The sequence below is a fragment of the Haliotis rufescens genome, unplaced genomic scaffold (genome assembly GCF_023055435.1).
Source record: "Haliotis rufescens isolate VD_foot unplaced genomic scaffold, xgHalRufe1.0.p SCAF_29, whole genome shotgun sequence".
NCBI lineage: Eukaryota > Metazoa > Mollusca > Gastropoda > Lepetellida > Haliotidae > Haliotis > Haliotis rufescens.
This window is the reverse complement of record NW_025963990.1, coordinates 2,999,245-3,021,655: the sequence shown is the minus strand read 5'-3', so window position 1 is coordinate 3,021,655 and position 22,411 is coordinate 2,999,245. Positions and strand designations below refer to the sequence as shown.

At 42.7% G+C, this 22,411-nt stretch overlaps 2 protein-coding genes across 4 annotated transcripts in view; both read right to left on the bottom strand.

Moving 5' to 3' along the window:
* Positions 1–1,512, bottom strand: part of LOC124144435 (cdc42 homolog) — a 17,408-nt gene extending 15,896 nt beyond the window's left edge. Inside the window, exon 1 of the mRNA XM_048402780.1 lies at positions 1,448–1,512. The gene's annotated coding sequence lies outside the window, so the exon portion shown is untranslated. The remainder of the gene's footprint in view (positions 1–1,447) is intronic.
* A 1,421-nt stretch (positions 1,513–2,933) lies between these two features.
* Positions 2,934–21,098, bottom strand: LOC125384225 (cdc42 homolog). Of its 3 annotated transcripts, none has more exons than XM_048402777.1 (5): positions 20,988–21,098; positions 10,415–10,539; positions 7,334–7,516; positions 6,365–6,562; positions 2,934–4,572 (listed from the first exon to the last, which is right to left on the bottom strand). In XM_048402777.1, exons 2-5 carry the CDS (start codon positions 10,523–10,525, stop codon positions 4,480–4,482), a joined length of 585 nt encoding a protein of 194 aa, XP_048258734.1. In that variant the 5' UTR covers positions 10,526–10,539; positions 20,988–21,098; the 3' UTR covers positions 2,934–4,479. The 3 variants fall into 3 exon arrangements, with proteins under 3 accessions (XP_048258734.1, XP_048258735.1, XP_048258736.1); XM_048402778.1 differs by lacking the exon at positions 20,988–21,098 and adding an exon at positions 12,601–12,745; XM_048402779.1 differs by lacking the exon at positions 20,988–21,098 and adding an exon at positions 12,568–12,668.
* Between the last annotated feature and the right edge of the window lie 1,313 nt (positions 21,099–22,411).

The following is a 22,411-nucleotide window of genomic DNA, read 5'->3' as shown; positions in this document are numbered from 1 at the left end:
GGGAGAGAGAGAGATGGGAGAGAGAGAGGGGAAAGGGAGATGGGAGAGAGAGAGAGGGAGAGAGAGATGAGAGAGAGAGATGGGAGAGAGAGAGGGAGAGAGAGATGGGAGAAAGAGGGAGAGAGAGATGGGAGAGAGAGAGATGGGAGAGAGAGAGGGAGAGAGAGATGGGAGAGAGAGGGATGGGAGAGAGAGATGGGGAGAGAGAGATGGGAGAGAGAGAGGGAGAGGGAGATGGGAGAGAGAGAGATGGGAGAGAGAGAGGGAGGGAGGGAGAGAGAGAGGGAGAGAGAGGGGAGAGAGAGAGGGGAGAGAGAGAGATGGGAGAGAGGGAGAGAGAGGGGAGAGAGAGAGATGGGAGAGAGAGAGGGAGAGAGAGATGGGAGAGAGAGGGGGAGAGGAAGAGGGAGAGGGAGAAAGAGAGGGAGGGATAGAGAGGGGGGGGGGAGAGAGAGAGAGAGAATTTATATTTCCCGATGAAGCTCTGTCACCCGTGTTTTACCTATTGCATTAGACTTTTAAATGTTACAGACAAACAAAGGGGGTGGCGTATATAGCGTATTAACCAGTCAACAGGTAGTTGCGACATTGTGGCCATATATTGTTGTGTTGTTGATGCATATGACACAGATTCCGGACTCGTCGCCCTTTGAATTCATATCCACATACACCACACCCCTGACAATGCAGGTATACAGATGTGCTTAAAACAGCCAGGCAGCTACACCTCGAAATGTCTCAACAGACCGTGCAGTGTCGTGTTCAATGTTCAATTCATGTCCCAGATTGCTGTTTTCATTGTGAGTCAACCGAACGTGACTACAGCGTTATAACGAGGAGTAGCTGATTGTTGTTTTACGCCAAAGTCACAGTATTTCAACTGAACTAAATCACGCCCTGGAAATGCTCGAGTATGGGCATTAAAACGATTGGTTGACAGCATGAGCAGCGACCCCACGACACGTCATCAGCAGGGTCATCCGTTAGTCGGCTTTTAGTTGTATTTTATACAGGGAATATTCCGCCCTTGGGTCTGTGTTGTTCCGAGTTGAAATGTACCTTTGAATAAGAGGTGAGGTGAGGTGAAATTGGGTTTAACGTCGCGTCCAAGATTATTGCACTTATAAAGCGACGTTCATGCACGTGTGTCTGTGGCTGCTCGTACTAGTCCGGACTGATGCCGATATATAGTGCTAGCTCACTGAGATACCATGCCGCAGTTTAATATGAATAGCCCACTCAGACACAGTATACTGACTCCGAGCCGACCAGTCCTTGTTTTAACCCCTTAATGCCGAGCGCCAGACAGGGTAACAACAAGTACCATCTTTTAACGTCTTTTGGTATGACGCGGCCGGGGATCAAACCCCGGACCTTCCGCTCTCCGGGCGGACGCTCTACCACTAGACCACGGAGGCGGTCCCCTTTGAATAAGAATAATGCTTACCTTAAAAACATAGTGCCACAGCTTAAACATAATCATCCTATCATCAGTCCATGTAGAATGGATTACAGTGACTGCAACTGCCTTCTGACGGAGTTGTTATCTTGCTCAAAATCAGATGTTGATGTAGTGGTCATAATTATTCTTTATTCGTTTTTGTGAAAACTTGCATGGGAGGTCTCATCTTATCTGTTATGTACACCTGCCAATCAACGCGTAATATGATACTACTGCACCGGTGTCGGCATGACGTAGACGCACTAATACCAGGGGTGTCTATACTAAATTTCGTTTGAACTACAACACTGATCGACCCGTGAACGGTGAAGATACGGGGGAAGACAGGTCTTCAGCAACCCCTGCTTGTCGTGAGAGGCGATCGGGTGGTCAGGCTCGCTGACTTGGTTGATGCATGTCATCGTATCCCAATTGCCTGGATTGATGCTCATTGTGTCAGTAACCATATTGTCGGGTCCAGACTCGATTATTTACAGACCGCCGTCATATTGCTGAGTGCGACGTTAACATCATACAAACAAAACTGATCAGTATTAGTGAAGTAAACATCCAAGGGAGACAACTCTTGTGGTTTTTTTATTCCGTCAGCCCAGGAAAATGCAGTGAAAAAGATGAGCGAGCAGTACACAAGACACAGCCTACCCCCCTTTCAGAATGTAATATTCTTACATATATATTCAATTTGAAAAATATAGTTCACCTTTACTCTAAAATTCATGAATAAATCGGAACTGCAATGTAGAGCTTCACATATACCCTGTCGAAATATTAGTCCGCTGAGCCGTTTTAACTTAATTTTACAGGATATTATCATCAGGATAATTCTAGGGTTGGTCCTTTTGCCCCTAAATTTGAAAAAAGTCCCGCATTTTTAAATACAATGGGGCATTTTAACATTGTGCTGTATGGGCAAGTGTGGTTGTACCTCTGGAAAATTTGAAATTTTCACATAAAGGGTCCATGTCAGAAAATTCCTGGAGTGAACCATGTATCATTATTTTTTTAATTCAATACGATGAACAAATCCAAGACACATTCAGTCCTCCTACACATTTCCATAATGATTAAGCCCTCCAAGCCTTGTGGTTATACTGAAGAAGATTCTTAAATAATCAAACTGTGAATTTTTACCACTTAAAAAAGTGTTGTTTTTTCTATTCTACTGGCATGAATTTGAATTCTATTATGCAATTAACACACATCATATTTCAGATTTCTAGACGTAGTGGTACTTTTTAAAAACTGTTTATTTCTAGACGTAGTGGTACTTTTTAAAAACTGTTTATTTCTAGACGTAGTGGTACTTTTTAAAAACTGTTTATTTCTAGACGTAGTGGTACTTTTTAAAAACTGTTTATTTCTAGACGTAGTGGTACTTTTTAAAAACTGTTTATGCAGTTAAAAGTACATAGACGAAAGGACACAAACCAAGGGATAAAAAAAAACTTTATTTCTTTTATTTCCGTATGTACATATGTCCAAATATTGCTATTTACAACGTCGATCTAAACACATCTTTTATATAGATACTCGTGTTGATCTCTCCGACTTAGTATTATTAGGTCAAATGTATGTGATCATATCTACGTATTTCTCAGGAACATGATGCGATGACGGTTATCAATGTAACGGTCGAATATTAAGAGTTCTAAATACAATGTAAACTAGAGAGTAAAGTAAAATGACATTCAGAAAAATAAGAATAAAAGCAAGAAAAATATGGCAACACAGGCCAGGCTAAAATAAGTGATTATTTTAGATTTAAATTGTGTGTACATATTTTCATTTGCCGATTTTATTAAAAGATTAGAAAGATTATTTATCCAAGGCAAGAAAAATCCAACCCAACCCAACCCAGTAAAATGTTTGCTTATTTTCATTATGCTTTGTTAATATATTAAGTTTTGTTTCAATGAGGAATGTGTTATTTCAAAAGAGGAAAGTCCTCTTCGCCAAATATACCCGATGAACACAATTGATTTGTAGTGAGGTTGTGTATTTGTATACACAGGAATGGATACACGTATTATAAATGGAAATATGAACATAAATTAAACATAAATAGTGAAGTTTTGTGTGCATTTGTGCGAGTGTGCGTATATGCATATGTATGTTTGTTTTCCTAAAACAATTTAAACACTTACATTAAACAACAAAACTTATAGTACAGGTAACAACAAATATGAAAATGAGACAACCACCTGATTCTACTGAGGCGCTAAGAAAGCAGTATTTCAGGCAGGAAAATATCAGTTGAGTTCCGATCCTTCTATTTCCATACTTCCTTTGTTCTCGGTACGTTTGGCATTCAGAGTTCTAATTAATCAGGCCACACATACTTCTGTTTTGTTTCACGTCGCGGTAGAAGTATTCCAGTTAAATCATTTCGTGATTCGTCATTTTGGACCAATCGTGTTGACCATTATCTTTCCTCACAGAGACACGTGGCTATCTCTGCATGCACATTTCAACAAAGTGAGTGAGTGAGTATGGTTTTACGCCGCTTTTAGCAATATTCCAGCAATATCACGGCGGGGGACGCCAGAAATGGGCTTCACACATTGTACCCATGTCGGGAATCGAACCCGGGTCTTCGGCGTGACGAGTTAACGCTTTAACCACTAGGCTACCCGACAGCCCTACATTCCAACATACGTAGAAATAGGCACGGCAACTGTTAACCGAGCTAAACATATAATTGCACTACAAAGGTAGAGAAGCTTCCGGTTCCATCATGAGCCATCACAAGTCACAGCACCATCTATGTACACATGTCTACACTTGACTTCGTCACAGGACACGTGACTTAATAGTGACATCCGGTCTTCGTGATGCTTGTTTTTGCCAGCTTGACGTGCACTATGATAATTTCACTGTTGACCGACGATTCAAGTTCAAGTGTTGCTATTAACAAGGTCGTGAGTAATGTTCTATCCTGTTAGATGAAAGTGTTTCTCTGCGTCCACCATCATCCACGAGACGTCTATTTAGCAAGAACTGTCCATGTGATACCCCTATCACAGAATGACACACTTTCTACCGGAAGGTTTCCGCTTTGGTGGGTCCAAGGCGGTCAGGATCGCCTCGTCAAAAACATTCTTCAATCCACGCTGCCAGAATAAAAAAAGTAATGATAAATCTCAAATGATGGGACAGCAGAAGAATCTATTTTTCAACGCTGATTAAATTTCATTTTTTAACAATACAAATGCGAATATTATTGCAACGGACTGGTTCGCCTATCATGCGCTCCCTGCACTGAACAAGAGGTGAGCAAGTAGCCCAGTCGTATACGCCGCCGGATTGCGCTGTTTTGGATTGCGTCGATGTAGCACGCCAGAAACCTGAGATCGTGGGTTCGAATCCCGGTTCGCAAGTTTCACCACTGGTAAATGGGACCGGACTAATAGTTTGGTATGAATCAGATAGCTTCCACCAGAACATAACTAGAATCACGCTAATTGTTCCCGTATGTTGTATAGTGAGTGAGTTGGGTTTAACTCCGCCTTTAACAGTATTCGAGTTATTTCACCTCGTGTTAGCTTAATGTGGTAGGAAAGCCCGAAGTGATGCAGGTCTCAGACGTTTACCACTTCGGTGAAACCCACGAGCACGGGTATGGTGCTGACAAACCTAGAAACATAATCGGGGCGAACCGGGATTCGAACCCACAATCATAGGTTTCTGGCGTGCCTAAGGGACGCAACTCTGCACAGCGAATCGCGGCGCCTTAGACGACTGGGCGACCCGTGCCCCCTTATGTTTTATAATGATATGGAGGCGCACAGATCATGTTTCTAGGTTTGTCAGCACCATACCCGTGCTCGCGGGTTTCACCAAAGTTGTAAACGTCTGAGACCTGCATTATTTTGGGCTTTCCTCCCACATCACGCTGACACGTGACATATCTCAAACTATTATGCAAAGCAGTGTTTAAACAAACCCCCTCGCTGACTAATATTTCCCCAGCTGACTTTGATATGCACAGTAAGAGGTCTGAACTTTGGTTCACGTCAAACGAGAGACTGTCGTGGATTTTCCGTGTTTTGTACATGACAAGGGTAGGTAACTCTAATAACAACTGACTGACGTGAGATCCGGTTTATCAATAACTGCATGAAGAGCACAGCTATCTGCGCGTACCACCTGTCGAACCAGTACAAGGGAAATGCATTGTTTTATATAACTGAGTGAGTGAGTATGGTTTTACACCGCTTTTAGCAATATTCCAGAAAATATCACGGCGGGGGACACCAGAAATGGGCTTCACACATTGTACCCATGTTGGGAATCGAACCCGGGTCTTCGGTGTGACGAGCGAGCGCTTTAACCACTAGGCTACCCGACCGCCCCAATGGAGTAATATAGGTAATATAGCGCAAAACGTGCAAAATGTGCACACCGAGTTTTATGTTTATAAACTTCCATAAACCAGTGTTCGAAATACCTGCCTGCCCGACCGTCCGAGACGGGTTGATTTCAACTCGGGCTGCCAGATTTTCAAATCCCCCTGCCCGACGGTCGGGTTATATTTCATATGTGAAAATATTCTAAATATTTCCCAATGATAAGCATTAATTCACATGTAAAGATGAATGATAAAATGTAACCAAAAAGAAACCCCGTTAGCTTATCCTGAGAAACATATGATCATAGTGGGCAGACAGGTTTTGGTCAGGGCTGGCAAGTATTTCAGCTAGCAAGTCCTGTGGTCTGGCTGAAAGTTTGGGGAGTTTCATACCCTGCATAAACACAATAAATATTGAAGTTAGAGGAAAATGCATTGCTTTATATAACAAGTTATGTGACCAAGAATGTGTTTTCTCACAAACCAAATTAAACAAAGTCGCAACGATTTCGTTTCCTACACACCACGCTTATCAAATCATAGAAAAAGTTCACCTGTGTAAGGGCAGAGCACTCTACGTATTTGGCAGCCTTCACGTTCTTTGCGAGTTGTCTCCCCTGTTCAAATGTGACGGGTCGCTCCTTCCTCTTGGCTAGTTTGTTGATGGTCTCCAGGTCACCTCGGAGATCTGTCTTTGTCCCCACTATAAGGAACGGCGTTTCCCTAGAGTGGTGCATTATATCGGGGATCCACTGGAATAGAATGAGTGAGTGAGTGAGTTTGGTTTTACGCCGCTTTTAGCAATATTCCAGCAATATCACGGCGGGGGACACCAGAAATGCGCTTCACACATCGTACCCATGTCGGGATTCGAACCCGGGTCTTCGGCGTGACGAGAAAATAGAACGAGGAGACGTTCGTATCATAATGACGTTTCAAGCAGTAAATAGTGTCATATTTAGAAGTAAAGCGAGAATGATTCTCGTTGTAGATATATGTCTTCAGAGTGAAATCCAGGAGCAGGATACTGGTGAATTTAGCTTAGATTCGAACTCACAATCAGCGGATCCTGGTAACTAACAAGGTCACCTGTACGATCTGTTTAGACACTAACCCTGTGATTTCTAGGAACACCGTAGGTATTGTGATTTTTGTTTAGATAAAATAATGTCAATGTGAAAGCATATGGATTCGGGGGCACCCCAAATCAACTTTGTAAGTGGTAGGAGGAAAAAAATGTATGGTGGGTTTAACGTCGAAAGGTAATATGAAACAAGAAACAAAATAAGCTAATTCGTCGTATACAAAAGAAAAGGGCGGTCGGGTAGCCTAGTGGTTAAAGCTCTAGCTCGTCATGCCGAAGACCCGGGTTCGATTCCCGACACGGGTCAAATGCGTGAAGCCCATTTCTGGTGTCCCCCGCCGTGATATTGCTGGAATATTGCTAAAAAGGCGGCGTAAAACCATACTCACTCTCACACACAAAAGGAAAACTCGTCCTCGTGTTAATAATGACAGCTCACCTTTTCTTTGATGTTGGTGTATGATGAAGGGGAGACAACTGAGAAACAGAGTAGGAACACGTCTGTGTTTGTGTAGCTGAGGGGGCGGAGTCGGTCGTAGTCCTCCTGCCCCGCCGTGTCGAACAACCCCAGCGTGTAGGGCTCTCCCCCGATAATCACAGTCACCGCATAGTTGTCAAATACCTGGGAAACAAACAAAGAAAAACACAGTGTCAAACCTGTATTCATTTCAAATGTGTTGTAACTGTAACATAAATCAACAATGATGTGTTTTTTATATTTGTTCAACGCCAAACTCCATATCCCAGCTTAGTGACTGTTGCCTGTAAATAATCGAGTCTGGGACAGACAATCCAGTGAATAATACTTTGAGCAACCTCCCGCGCCGTCGGGGAACGACGACGCGCAATCAACTTTACCACGTAAAACATTCCACCCGTAAAGATCCGGGTTAGATTAAGTCTTCAGCAGTATGGCAAGTATGCTTGTCGTAAGAGGCAACTAACGGGATCGGGTGGTCAGGCTCCCTGACTTGGTTGATGCATGTCATCGTGTCCCAATTGCGTGGATCGATGCTCATGATGTCAATCACTGGATTGTCTGGTCCAGACTCGATTATTTACAGACCGCCGTCATATAGCTGGAATATTGCTGAATGCGGCGTTAAACAACAAACGAAACACAATCCATCCAGTGCCAACGTACAAGCACAAACATATTCTGACCCAAATCCCCGCGGGTATGAATGAAAGCCAATGCGAAACGCTAAGGGAGAGTTCTATGAAGACAATGACCTACAATGACGTAGATATAAGTATGAATACATTTAATCATCTATTGTGCATCTGTATCCCAGGTTATTATTTAAGCCTACAATGAATTGAATATCAATTCAAAAGAATCCATATGTCATACAATAGATTCTATCAACTCAAGAACAGTTAAGACCATGTCTGCACATTATAGGGTAGTCTGTCTCTCAGTCCCTGAAAAACAAAACATATTTGGCTATTCGCCCAGCCCTCAATGTAATGCTATGGCCCGAAATGAAGCAAGTCTAGATTTCCCACATCTCACTGGAGTCCTTTCAATATAAATGGAGTTGTTTGTTTCTATGAAAATTATATATTTTAAGAGACTGCATTTGGGTAAGTATTTGGGGGCATAGTTGGGAAGAGACCACTCACGTATATACAGGAGTACGGGTGTTTTCCACCCCACCCCACCCCACTCACCGTCGCAGGTAATCCTGTTAGATGTATTCGGTGTACAGCATACAAGTATTTCACACCTCATCCCAATCACCTTATAACCCCGCCCAGGGGCACGGGTGGCCCAGTCGTCTAAGGCGCCGCGATTCGCTGTGCAGAGTTGCGTCCCTTGGGCACGCCTGAAACCTTTGATTGTGGGTTCGAATCCCGGTTCGCCCCGATTATGTTTCTAGGTTTGTCAGCACCATACCCGTGCTCGTGGGTTTCACCGAAGTGGTAAACGTCTGAGACATGCATCACTTCGGGCTTCCTCCCACATTAAGCTGACACGCCGCGATATAACTGGAATCCTGTTAAAAGCGGCGTTAAACCCAACACACTCACTCACTGTAACCCCAGCCCACTCACCACGGGCAGGTAATCCTGTGGAGACCTATGTGTAGTACAGAATACAAGTGTTTCCAACCACATCACCCCCACTCCATCCCACCCCACTCACCGTGGGCAGGTAATCAGGGAACGTATGTGTAGTACAGTATACAAGTGTTTCCCACCACGTCACCACCTCCCCACCCCTCCCCCTACCCCCACCCCTCCCCCACCCCTCCCCACTCACCGTGGGCAGGTAATCAGGGAACGTATGTGTAGTACAGCATACAAGTGTTTCCCACCACGTCACCCCCACCCCACCCCACCCCTCCCCACTCATCGTGGGCACGTAATCAGGGAACGTATGTGTAGTACAGTATACAAATGTTTTCCACCACATCACCCCCACCCCACCCCACCCCTCCCCACTCACCGTGGGCAGGTAATCAGGGAACGTATGTGTAGTACAGCATACAAGTGTTTCCCACCACGTCACCCCCACCCCACCCCACCCCTCCCCACTCATCGTGGGCACGTAATCAGGGAACGTATGTGTAGTACAGTATACAAATGTTTTCCACCACATCACCCCCACCCCACCCCACCCCTCCCCACTCATCGTGGGCACGTAATCAGGGAACGTATGTGTAGTACAGCATACAAGTGTTTCCCACCACATCACCCCCTCCCCACCCCTCCCCACTCACCGTGGCCACGTAATCAGGGAACGTATGTGTAGTACAGTATACAAATGTTTCCCACCACATCACCCCACCCCCACCCCTCCCCACTCACCGTGGGCACGTAATCAGGGAACGTATGTGTAGTACAGTATACAAGTGTTTCCCACCACATCACCCCCTCCCCACCCCACCCCTCCCCACTCACCGTGGGCAGGTAATCAGGGAACGTATGTGTAGTACAGTATACAAGCGTTTCCCACCACGTCACCCCCACCCCTCCCCACTCACCGTAGGCACGTAATCAGGGAACGTATTTGTAGTACAGTATACAAGCGTTTCCCACCACGTCACCCCCTCCCCACCCCTCCCCACTCACCGTAGGCACGTAATCAGGGAACGTATTTGTAGTACAGTATACAAGTGTTTCCCACCACATCACCCCCACTCCATCCCACCCCACTCACCGTGGGCACGTAATCAGGGAACGTATGTGTAGTACAGTATACAAGCGTTTCCCACCACGTCACCCCCACCCCACCCCACTCACCGTGGGCACGTAATCAGGGAACGTATGTGTAGTACAGTATACAAGTGTTTCCCACCACGTCACCCCACCCCACCCCCACCCCTCCCCACTCACCGTGGGCACGTAATCCTGAGGGAAGGTGTTTGTGGTATACGAGTACAGCATACAGGTCTTCCCCACGGCCCCGTCCCCTCCCCACTCACCGTGGGCACGTAATCCTGAGGGAAGGTGTTTGTGGTATACGAGTACAGCATACAGGTCTTCCCCACGGCCCCGTCCCCTCCCCACTCACCGTGGGCACGTAATCCTGAGGGAAGGTGTTTGTGGTATACGAGTACAGCATACAGGTCTTCCCCACGGCCCCGTCCCCGATCACAACACACTTCAGGGTCTGCATCGTCATTATCAGTTTTCACTCTGAAACAAAGCAGTTTACTTTTTAAATATATTTCCTTTAATCACAACAAATACTGTTACACAGACTATGATTACTACAGCATAGATACCCGAGCAACAAATAAACTACTTGCTACATGGTAAATTATTAATTTAATAACAGGCTATTTATATTGCGCATATTTCCACACCACTCAGGGGAATGCTCAAAGCGGTATTATTACCCCGGTCACTCGATCATTGTGCTCTCAAGAATCATTCTCAGCTCCCTGGGGAGTATACAGCCTAAGCTGCCTGTTAGGCGCTAGAAGGTTAACATCCTACCGGGTACCCATTCACTGCTGGGTGAACAGAGGCACATTTCGAACAAAGTCACTTGCCTAAGGAGACACCACATGTGGTACATGTGTTTCTGTGTGGGGCAGGACCGAAGCCCTGGAAACTCTCAGGAGTCAAGCTGCCGAAACGCGGACTCCGACGTTGCTTAACTTCATGCGAATTGTGACTTGTGCGCTGTGCACAGGACCACTGGCCACCATATGCCATTGACGTGTATAAACGCTTGCAAATACATTGCAAGTGAATCCGTGGCATTTCATTGGCTCACTAAGCAACGTTTGGCGTGATTTTTTCATAAACCGAAAAGAATAGGCCGGGCCCACTAACAGACTACTGTTTCCTGACTGATTGATGATAGAATGGTCGGGGATTTTGTTGGGTTATTGCGCTGAACGGTGTCATTTACGATGTCACTAACGAAGTTAGTGTTGTTGTCTACGTTAAGCATTGTCTTAATGCTTAAATAAGCAGTAGGTTATTGTTATCGGCGTGTTTATATATAAAAAATAACTTTTTAATGTTTTGTTTGTGTTTTTTTGTTCTGAACAAAACGATACCGGGGTGCACATCGGCTTTAACGTTTATACCTCCATAAGCGAGAAAAAAATATTGATGTCAATTCTTAATTCAAATAGTGCGTAATGTTTAGATTACAAGAACTCTGACTGACCAGGAACGGTCCATTTAGCCTTTCCTGTTCAACCTAAATGTTGGCCTGAAATCTCACATTCAGTCCGGTTATATTACACTGCTATTCCCCGTATCCGTTCTCGTCTTTAAGCTGATCACTGTCTGTGTCGGACCGCCTCCGTGGTCTAGTGGTAGAGCGTCCGCCCGGAGAGCGGAAGTTCCGGGGTTCGAACCCCGGCCGCGTCATACCTAAAGACGTTAAAGGTGAGGTGAAATGGAGTTTAACGTCGCGTCCAAGATTATTGCACTTATATAGCGACGTGCATGCACGTGTGTGTGTGTGTGTGTGTGTGTTTGTGGCTGCTTGTACAAGACCGGACTGATGCCGATTTATAGTGCTAGCCCACTGAGATACCAGTGTTTAACATGAATGCCCAACTCAGACACAGTATACTGACTCCGAGCCGACAAGTCCTTGCTTTAACCCCTTAATGCCGAGCGCCAGACAGGGTAACAACAAGTACCATCTTTTAACGTCTTTTGGTATGACGCGGCCGGGGATCGAACCCCGGACTTTCCGCTCTCCGGGCGGACGCTCTACCACTAGACCACGGAGGCGGTCAAAATACGTTAAAAGATGGTACTTGTTGTTACCCTGTCTGGCGCTCGGCATTAAGAGGCTCGGAGTCAGTATACTGTGTCTGAGTGGGGTGTTCATGTCATGCGGCATGGTTTCCCAGTGAGCTAGCACATGTACTTCAGTCCGGACTAGTACAAGCAGCCACACAAACACACACACACACACGTCGTTATATAAGTGCAATAATCTTGGACGCGACGTTAAACACCATTTCACCTCACCACACTGTCTGTGTCAGCGTAACTCCCTTGACAGCCTGAGCCAAGCCTATACAGCCCACCGTAATTTTAATACAGAGCTCCGACCTGTTACAAGCCTGTCGACGTAACTCACCTTGACTGCTCACACCTCGTTTATGATAAAAAACACATGAGAATAAGTTGCGTAAGTTCATAAGCGGTAATTCATAGCCGAAAAGGTATACATTTTTCACGCCTCACCTGGATATATTAAAAGCAAAATTCAATTAGTACCGTGTTGTCCTGATCGAAAGAATGTAAGACCGTCCACAATGTGTAATGCGCCCTTTCTCCACAGCAAAGACTGAGTCATTGAACAGACATATACGCGTTGAGTATTGTGCAAGTGTTAGCCGAGGCCCGAGCTCTGTTTGCTCAGTGACTAAGCTGCTCTGCGACACGTTGTATATCAATATAAACACAAACCTTGTCGTGCAATAGTCTATATATGTACATGTCCACACGTACAGTGAAACTGTTAACATGAACGTTTCAGACCATGCATGTGGTGAGGGATTGGATGGGTGGTTGAGTGAGCGAGCTCTGTTTAACGACGCTTTGAACAGTACTTAAATGACAACCTTTAGTCCGTTATATCCCTGTCCTGTCTAGCCAACCTCTGCGGTGTAGTGGATATAACCCAGAGCGAAATGGCGGTGTTTCGATTCCCAGCCGGTCATACTAAAAAAACGTTTTCTTTACAGAATTGGAATTTATTTATTTTATTGGAATATTGCTGAGTGCGGCGTTAAACAACCAACAAACAAACTACGATGTGCAGGTTTTTAAAAAATAATAAATATCCTTGGAAATCCAAGACTGAGGAGGTGTTACGTGTGTATCAAGGGTACGAACGCACTAAATTATGCCCCACTTCAGTACAACTTTCAATAGGAACGCTGTAGCCCTTGTACAGAGACGAGGAGGGGCGTACCCCAAACTGCATATCGGAGTTCAGAGGATTCAGCATACAAAGTTACGAACAGTGAAATATGTCATCGCGTGTGTAGAACTATGTACAGTAAAGTACGTTTATAACGAACACGCTTATAACGAACTGACCGATATAACCAACTTATTTTTTAGTCCCGACCATTTGTTGTATAAATGCTGTATATATGCCTATAACGAACTACGGTTATTACGAACTAAAATTAGTGGTCCCTTTGAGTTCGTTATAACCGTAGTTTACGGTAATATGTAAACTACGGTTATAACGAACTCAGAGTTTAAAAGAACATACTGCTACAAAAATATATATTAATAGTCGATAATAGCATTACTGATTAAACAAATTATGCAAGTTGTTGCACAGAATATAAAATATTGTGAAAGTAGGGAAGGTGGAAAGCTCTACGGGTGGAAGACTTCAGTTGTACAAAGGATTCCAATGATTCGAATCCTATATTATATACACGTTTGTCATTTGAAAAGACGTGACATTTATTTCAACTCATCTTATATTGTGAGTGAGTGAGTGTGGTTTAACACCGGTTTTAGTAACAAACAAGCAACATCACGGAGGGGGACACCAGAAATGGGCTTCACAACTATGAGAATCGAACCCGGGTCTTCGGTCTGGCGAGCAAATGATTATCTCTTGCATTAATTTTCTCGATCGAGTCTGCGCCATCCGAATCGAATGATCAAATGATGCCATTCACGCATGAATAGCGATTATATAATACATGTTCAGCTTACGCCCTGAAGCATGGAATAACGCTGAAAAACATGTCTACTCATTATAACTGAGACCCGTGAAGATCCGGGGTAGAAAAGGCCTTCAGCAACCCATGCTTGCCGTAAAAAGCGACTATGCTTGTCATAAAAGGCGACTAACGGGATCGGATGGTCATGCTCGCTGACTTGGTTGATGCATGTCACCGATCCCAATTGTATGGATTGATGCTCATGATGTCCATAACCTGATTGTCTGGTCTGGACTCGATTATTTACAGCTGGAATATTGCTGAGTGCGGTGTTAAACAACAAATAAACAAACAAACAATATAACTGAACAGGCTTAAATCTGAAAGGGAAAGAACCATTCCATCCACGTTACTAACACTGTCATTAAGTGTGAAGTTAAATCACTCTTCAACCAATCAGCATCAAGCATTCTTTAACATCATCGTAGAATACACAATGAATGCTCCCCAGCTGAAGCAGCCAGCAATCACCATATCAAATCTTTAACTCAGAAACGATACCTCTCTGTACTGATTTTCAATTAGAGTGCAGCCTGCAGTTGGGAGCGTTCATTGTATAGTACTCCCCCGTGTTGTCCATTGTAATGCGTGTCCGTCGTCATGTTAGAAATACCAATGGGTGCAGCATGTCGTGTCGTGTCTTTCACAAGGACTGAAGAGGGTGCACAGAATATGTTGTGCTTTCTTTGGCGGATATTGAATTGTTCCTGTTAATCCTAGAGGGTGAGTTGGGCGTTGCTCCGTGGGTAATGCTTCACGAATGTGCGGGGGCGGATCCATGAATTTAAAGGGGGTGGGGGTGGGGGTGGGGGATGGGTGGGGGTTCACTTGGGCCATTTGTAACTTCAGTGGGGATGGGGGTCCACCCAAAAAGCCTACCCCCCAAATCACGAATACTTTATGTAAACTATATTTGTTATTTTTTCTTTAACAACCAAATGAACATGCTATCATGGTAGGCAATGGGTATACAAAATGTATTCAAAATGTCATTAGATGCAAAACAGTGTTGGTCGGGGTTGGGGTGTACATGTGGCCACCCCCTGTGTATGTTCGTCCGTCGCAAGAAGAGGTACACTGTGTATACAAGCCTGGTAAGTGTTGTATAACCGACATCTTAGTAACTCTTACTCTCTCAGTACACATATTGTATCTAATTCTACAGCCGTCCCCGAATATGTCGAATACTCGACCAGAACAAAACCAGTACTTATTCCCCAGGGATTAACTTCTGATATAACGAAATGGAATGTAAAGTTTAATAGTCGACCAGAACAAAACCAATACTTATTCCCCAGGGCTTAACTTCTGATATAACGAAATGGAATGTATAGTTTAATACTCGACCAGAACAAAACCAGTACTTACTACCCAGGGCTTCACTTCTGATATAACGAAATGGAATGTATAATTTAATACTCGACCAGAACAAAACCAGTACTTATTCTCCAGGGCTTAACTTCTGATATAACGAAATGGAATGTATAATTTAATACTCGACCAGAACAAAACCAGTACTTACTACCCAGGGCTTCACTTCTGATATAACGAAATGGAATGTATAGTTTAACAGTCAACAAAACCAGTGCTTATTCCCCAGGGCTTCACTTCTGATATAACGAAATGGAATGTATAGTTTAATAGTCGACCAGAACAAAACCAATACTTATTCCCCAGGGCTTCACTTCTGATATAACGAAATGGAATGTATAATTTAGTACTCGACCAGAACAAAACCAGTACTTATTCTCCAGGGCTTCACTTCTGATATAACGAAATGGAATGTATAGTTTAATAGTCGACCAGAACAAAACCAATACTTATTCCCCAGGGCTTCACTTCTGATATAACGAAATGGAATGTATAGTTTAATACTCGACCAGAACAAAACCAGCGCTTATTCCCCAGGGCTTAACTTCTGATATAACGAAATGGAATGTATAGTTTAATAGTCGACCAGAACAAAACCAATACTTATTCCCCAGGGCTTCACTTCTGATATAACGAAATGGAATGTATAATTTAGTACTCGACCAGAACAAAACCAACACTTACTCCCGAGGAGGGTTGAACTTCGGATAAAACGAAACGAGATACATAGTGAATAGTCGGCTAGAACAAAACCAATACTTACTGCTGCGAAGGGGTAAACCACGTTTATAAGGAGCTACTTTTGAACGTCCATTAGAGTGCGATACTCCCGGCGCTGGTAGTATTTCGAGCTGTCGTTCCTGTGACTTACTATACCGACGCCTAATCGTCATGCAGAAAAACAATTAAAATAAAAGTGATCGGCAGAACAAAGCTATACTGAGCTCGGACGCACCGTAGCAACGGTCCAGTCAGCTGTACTGTTGTTTATGTGTTTGTTTATTTGTATAACGCCGCAATATGACTACATGACGACTGTCTGTAAATAATGAACCAGACAATCCAGTGATTGACTTCATGGGCATAGATCCACGGAATTGGGATACGATGACATGCATCAACCAAGTCAGCGATCCTTACCACCCGTTCTCGTTAGTCGCCTCTTACGATAAGCATAGTCACCTTTTACGGCAAGCATGGGTTGCTGAAGACCTATTCTAACCCGGATCTCCACATCCAGCTGTACTGTATGATATCTTATACAAGTGAGTGAGTATTGTTTTACGACGCGTTTGGCAATATTCCAGCAATATCACGGCGGGGGACACCAGAAATGGGCTTCATACATTGTACACATGTGGGGAATCGAACCGGATCTACGGCGTGACGAGCGAACAGTTTAACCACTAGGCTACCCCACCGCCCCTTATATGAAAGTCACGCGAGTAACGAATTCGCATGATGAATATTAACTGGTATTTCACTCCAAAAGAAACCTAAAAATCAATATAACTTACGTCAGAAACGAACTGGTCAAACTGTTCACTGACATCGGAGTGACACGCAAAATATCACAGGAGCTCCGGGAGGTTGTGGTGGCGGTCTTAAGTCTCTGTTCGAGGTAAACCCCCTACCACCATCTCCATTCCTTTATAAAAACCGTTATACAATGTGGTGCTTATATTTACTCACCTCAAGTCAAACCGAGACCTTCAAGTCACTGTTCCCCCCAGTGTTGTCTTTGTGCGAAGACTGTCGGGGAAGAATTATAGGACTTAAAGCGTAACACTTCCTGATTTAAAACCTGTGTTGCTATGGAAATGATCACAACTAGCGATAACTTCCTTTATCGTGCCAGGCAAGCTGTTAAAGGGTATTTTGAGTTGTCACACGCGGAGGGGAGTGTTGATGAGGTATCAACGGCATATACTAACACTGTAAACACAACATCCAACGACCGTTCCTGTTTCCAAGGTGACGTTTTTCGCATAACATGATTTACGTATATTCTGTTTCCCAGGTTTTCAACTAAGGGAGTTTGCCTAATGAGTGTGTACAACTAACACCGATGTCTTCCCCTCCCCCAACATCGACTATCCAGTGTGATATACCTCAGTTCTATAGTCAGTCGTACCCGGGCCCCGTTCCTCAAAGCGATCTTAGCACTACGATGATCGTAAACCTATGTTAAAGTAAGGGACTTACGATCACCTGAGTGCTAAGATCGCTTTGAGGAACGGGGCCCAGGGAGTCTATATATTTTTGTTTGTTGTTTACCACCAGACTCAGCGATATTCCAGCTATATGACGGCGATCTGTAAATAATCCAGTCTGGACCAGACAATCCAGTGATTGACATCATGAGCATCGATCCACGCAATTGGGATACGATGACATGTATCAACCAAGTCGGCGAGCCTGACCACCCGATTCTGTTAGTCGCCTCTTACGACAAGCAAAGTCACCTTTTGCGGCAAGCATGGGTTGGTGAAGACCTTTTCTACCCCGAATCTTCACGGGTCGAGTCTATATAGACAGTATAGTACAGTCTTTGTATAGTTTCCCTGGTGATACCTTCGCGCACTTCGCTAAAACATCTTAGGTTTGATCCTGATTCGACTGACACGATGCTAAATATAGCCGTCCAACCAAGTTTAACTCATGGGCGAGAGATATTTTGTGCTGAAATATTCATAGGTGAAATTGGGAGGGTGACGTCACGTCTCAAATGAACGTGTGGTAGAGAATAGATCCAGTATATTGAACAGAATGTAGATTTAATACACTGGACAACCGAGGATGTGACTCATCATTGCGAAAACAAATGAAAAAAGAGCATTATGCTTCAGACTGTCGAAACAAATATCTTGTCTGCCAAGACTCAAAGTTTTATTTTAAAAGTATCAAGTTCTGCAGCTATAACTGAAAACATATCGAATCTCGAGACAAAATCAAAGGCCTTATACATATACACTGACGGGCAAAAGAAGGTATAAACCTATGTTTGATGGTTGCTAAAAATGAAACCAAAATAAGAAATAGATATTCCATGGCAATGTATTTGATACGGGTATCTTAGTTGTGCTTTTACCTCAAGTTTGCAAAGTTTCGACGAATGTTTTCAGCTTGTGGTCCTCGGTACTTAAAATAGAATCACGAAATATCGCGATGATTATCTAACGTAGATAGCTGCATGCGTGCTCATGTACTTATAGAGTGAAAACAAGTCTTTCCGTCGATAAAGAATATTACTTACAGTAATGATAAATGTTGCAAAGTGCTCTTTTCAAGAAACGAATATTTTCTTAGCGATAAACATCATCACCAGTTTTGATCACGTGGTTACAATTCGATTGACTTTGGCAGTTTGGTGACTTCGAGCGACTCTATTCAGCAGCCCGAATTGTAACCATGTTATAAAAACTCAATAATGATGATGATGATGACTATAGTGACGTTTTGATAACGTCTGTAATGTTTTGATCAAACCCAATTTCCAAGTTGGTTGGTTTGTTCTATCGTCAGTCGTACCAAAGAGTCTATATATTTTTGTTTGTTGGTTGTTTAACGCCACACTCAGCAATATTCCAGCTATATGACGGCGGTCTGTAAAATAATCGAGTCTGGACCAGACCGTCCAATGATTGATATCATGAGCATCGATCTACGCAACAATTTCCAAGTGTATACTTTCTTTTGCCCAGCTAGAATTCTTCAGACTGTGGCTTTTTAACAACACTCATTTGCACACTACAAATACTGTTTAGGGCGTATTCGGAGGCTGAGCGTCCAAATCTCTAAAACTGAGTTCATACAATTAGAATTTCACAATAGTCTACCGTGTCAGGCAATCGTTTTAAAGATTCGTGACATCTCACCAGTATTATCGTACTACACGAAATAGATATATTAGGATTAACGAAAGGTATTATTATATATGGAGCTAATCTGCCTCGTTTATAAGATTATATTACATCAATAGTATCATTACATTACATCAATCGTATTATTACCTATGTGAGCGTGACTAATTTTAGTTCGTTATAACCGTAGTTCGTTATAAGCATATGTATAGCATATATACACCAGAGGCCGGGCCAAAAAATAAGTTCGTCACATCCGTCAGTTCGTTATAAGCGTGTTCGTTATAAACGTAGTTTACTCTCTCTCTCTGTGTGTGTGTGTGTGTGTGTGTGTGTGTGTGTGTGTGTGTACATATAGTGTCGTAGGAATAAGTTTGATTGTAGTTTGTTTTTCTTACCCATATATATTTACTGTTGTTGTTTATTCTAATAACAATATTAGTAGTTGTAGAATTATTATAAAAATAATAATTATAGTTTTCATTATAATTATATATTTAATGTCATTTGATTCACACTGTTATAAAAGAAACATAGGAAGCCGGTAAAGGAATTCTGGTCTTTGTAAATAATGATTGATGTATTGTTGAGTTGACGTTAAATCACTCACTCGCTGAGTCAAATGACCCAATCCTTTCAACTGCAGTACTACGCTAACGTACATATGCAAATTGAAGTCGTCGATATGCACACGCTAGTCTGCCTTGCGTGTTCTTAACAGATAGCAAAGCTAGAACCATATCTTCCCAAGGCAAGGGAATTAATTGACTATAAAAGTCCAGTTTACACAAGAAAGGCTAGACTCGTATTTGAGGGGGTAAAATGTCAGCCCGTCTTCCAATGAATACCAACTCGAATCACATGACCTACCGCAGCTACAAATCAATGTCGTTTTGTACTCAATATGCATAAGGGGGTGCGACATGAATACACTGAATAGAACTATCTAGCAATATTCAAAACCCTTTCATACGTCTTTAAAGAAAAAGAAATAATTTATTAAATACTGTAAACATTTGTTTCCTTAGCTTTTTTCATCACTTTGAAATAGGCGTGAGAAAAAACATACAACTTTCAAAATGTAATATTTGTTGAACTATTGGACGTTTCTACTAGGGCTGGGACGGGTAACTCGGGTACCCGGGTCGGGTGGGTCCTGAGTAGGACCCGGGTAACCACAGGACTACTCGGACCCGTGGTTTGTCAAGTGATATATATTGTTTGATGACAAAAAATATCTAAAACTCCACTATAAGTCACTAATAAATATCCCATTTCTTTCTGACAATGCACCCTTTCCTTCTGACTTTTATATGTTTGAATAAAGATAAAAATACATACATTAAACTTCAGTTTATGCATGAGCAGATCGTCTTACACGTGTATCTGAAAACATTTTGACAGGGCTAAGGTAAAACTTTTCCAAATCGGACAGTTTGTACTTATTTCTAAATATCTACAGTGAGTACCCGGGTAGGGTCGGGTAATAGGGTGGTGGGTACCCGGGTAGTAAATTTGGACACGTTCCAGCCCTTTAGTTTCTACCTGTTCAGCTGTCGCTATCATCTGCTATGTTAGATTTTAAACTGTTTAACAAACGCCGTTGAGTTTAGGTTTGGGTGGATTAAGCACATACGTCATATCTATGACATCTTATTAGTTCCATAATACCTCTTACCTTTACCGCGCAGTTCAATGTAATCCTGGTCGGCCAACGTGACACCACCTTCGTTAATGTTGCCAAGTCGCCCACAACACAATTTATATACCAAAGCTCCGGTTGTCTATATTTAGAAAAACTATTTTTAGTCGCCGGTACATCTAAGGGAGACAACCCGTACATAGGTTAACGAGGTCGTGCTTATTGAATTGATAAACTGCGTCGATGGGTTTTGAGCGCGATTAAATTTCATGACTAAGATGACGAATAACGAACAGGCATACTACAAAGAAATTGAGCAATTTAGTTGGTTATATTTGTGTCTACACTTGTAGCAGTAGGATGTAACACTTCTTACACACACACACACACACACACACACACACACACACACACACACACACACACACACATATATATATATATATATATATATATATATAATGTTACACTTACTATATATATAATGAATTCGAAATGTGGCTTCTACAAATAACCATGTTATTGATGCAATTGAAATAAGTTGATCCACTTCAGCATTCATACATTTAGCTGTTGGGCCTCTTTTCATAACCCGCACATTCGGTTAGGCAAGTTAAACTATCGTAGCGCTACGACTTTGTAACCGCCATACTTTCACATGGACGAAAATTACGACATGGACGTAAATGCTTTAATTACATAGCTTTCGCCTTCGTAGCTTAAATACACTCTTCGAAAAAAGAAACGCGTAGGTGTTTTGAGAATTTCAATTTTCCCAGCAATCGTCATAAAGACAATTCTTATGTTTTAATCCCGTTAATCATGTCATGTTTGTTGTGCATTGCGCGCAACACATCTTAAATGTTTTTTTTGTAAACGTTTATCAGCAAAAATGCAAAGGATGCACGGAAATCGCTTTCAAAGTTTTCAGCACAATGCACGTGCAAAGTGTTGGAAACAAGAGTAGATACGGTGGCCTATAAGGAACATGGAGTCTGTTTTTCAATATGTTGATGTTTCACTTACTTTTATCGTAACCTTTCGCAAATTAACACGAATTGTCATACAAATATGTGATAAATCATGTATAAAAACAACCAAAAACATGGAAAATGTACTTTCAAGTAGCTATTGAGTTGCTGAAATGTGAAGCGAAAATGTCAAAAACTAAAATGGAAATGTCAAAAACCAAAACGAAAGTGTCAAAAACTAAAATGAAAACACAGAAAACTATTTCCACCGCGGTGTAAATATTATCACCGCGGTGGAAATAGCTTTCTGTATTTTCATTTTAGTTTTTGACATTTTCGCTTTTGTTTTTGACATTTTTATTTTAGTTTTTGACATTTTCGTTTCACTTTTCAGCGATTCAATATCTTCTTTACACATGTTTTATCACATAGTTGTAAGAAAAATCGTGTTAATTTGCAAATTAATTTGCTGACGTGAACGGAGATCGA

What these genes read in the sequence shown, in the direction of transcription:
- LOC125384225 (XM_048402777.1), bottom strand. Translation starts at nt 10,525, where the DNA reads ATGACGATGCAGACCCTGAAGTGTGTTGTGATCGGGGACGGGGCCGTG. An exon ending in CTCAGGATTACGTGCCCACG is followed by an intron (nt 7,517 to 10,414) that starts GTGAGTGGGGAG and finishes TTTGTTTCCCAG; the next exon opens with GTATTTGACAACTATGCGGT. An exon ending in ACACCAACATCAAAGAAAAG is followed by an intron (nt 6,563 to 7,333) that starts GTGAGCTGTCAT and finishes ATTCTATTCCAG; the next exon opens with TGGATCCCCGATATAATGCA.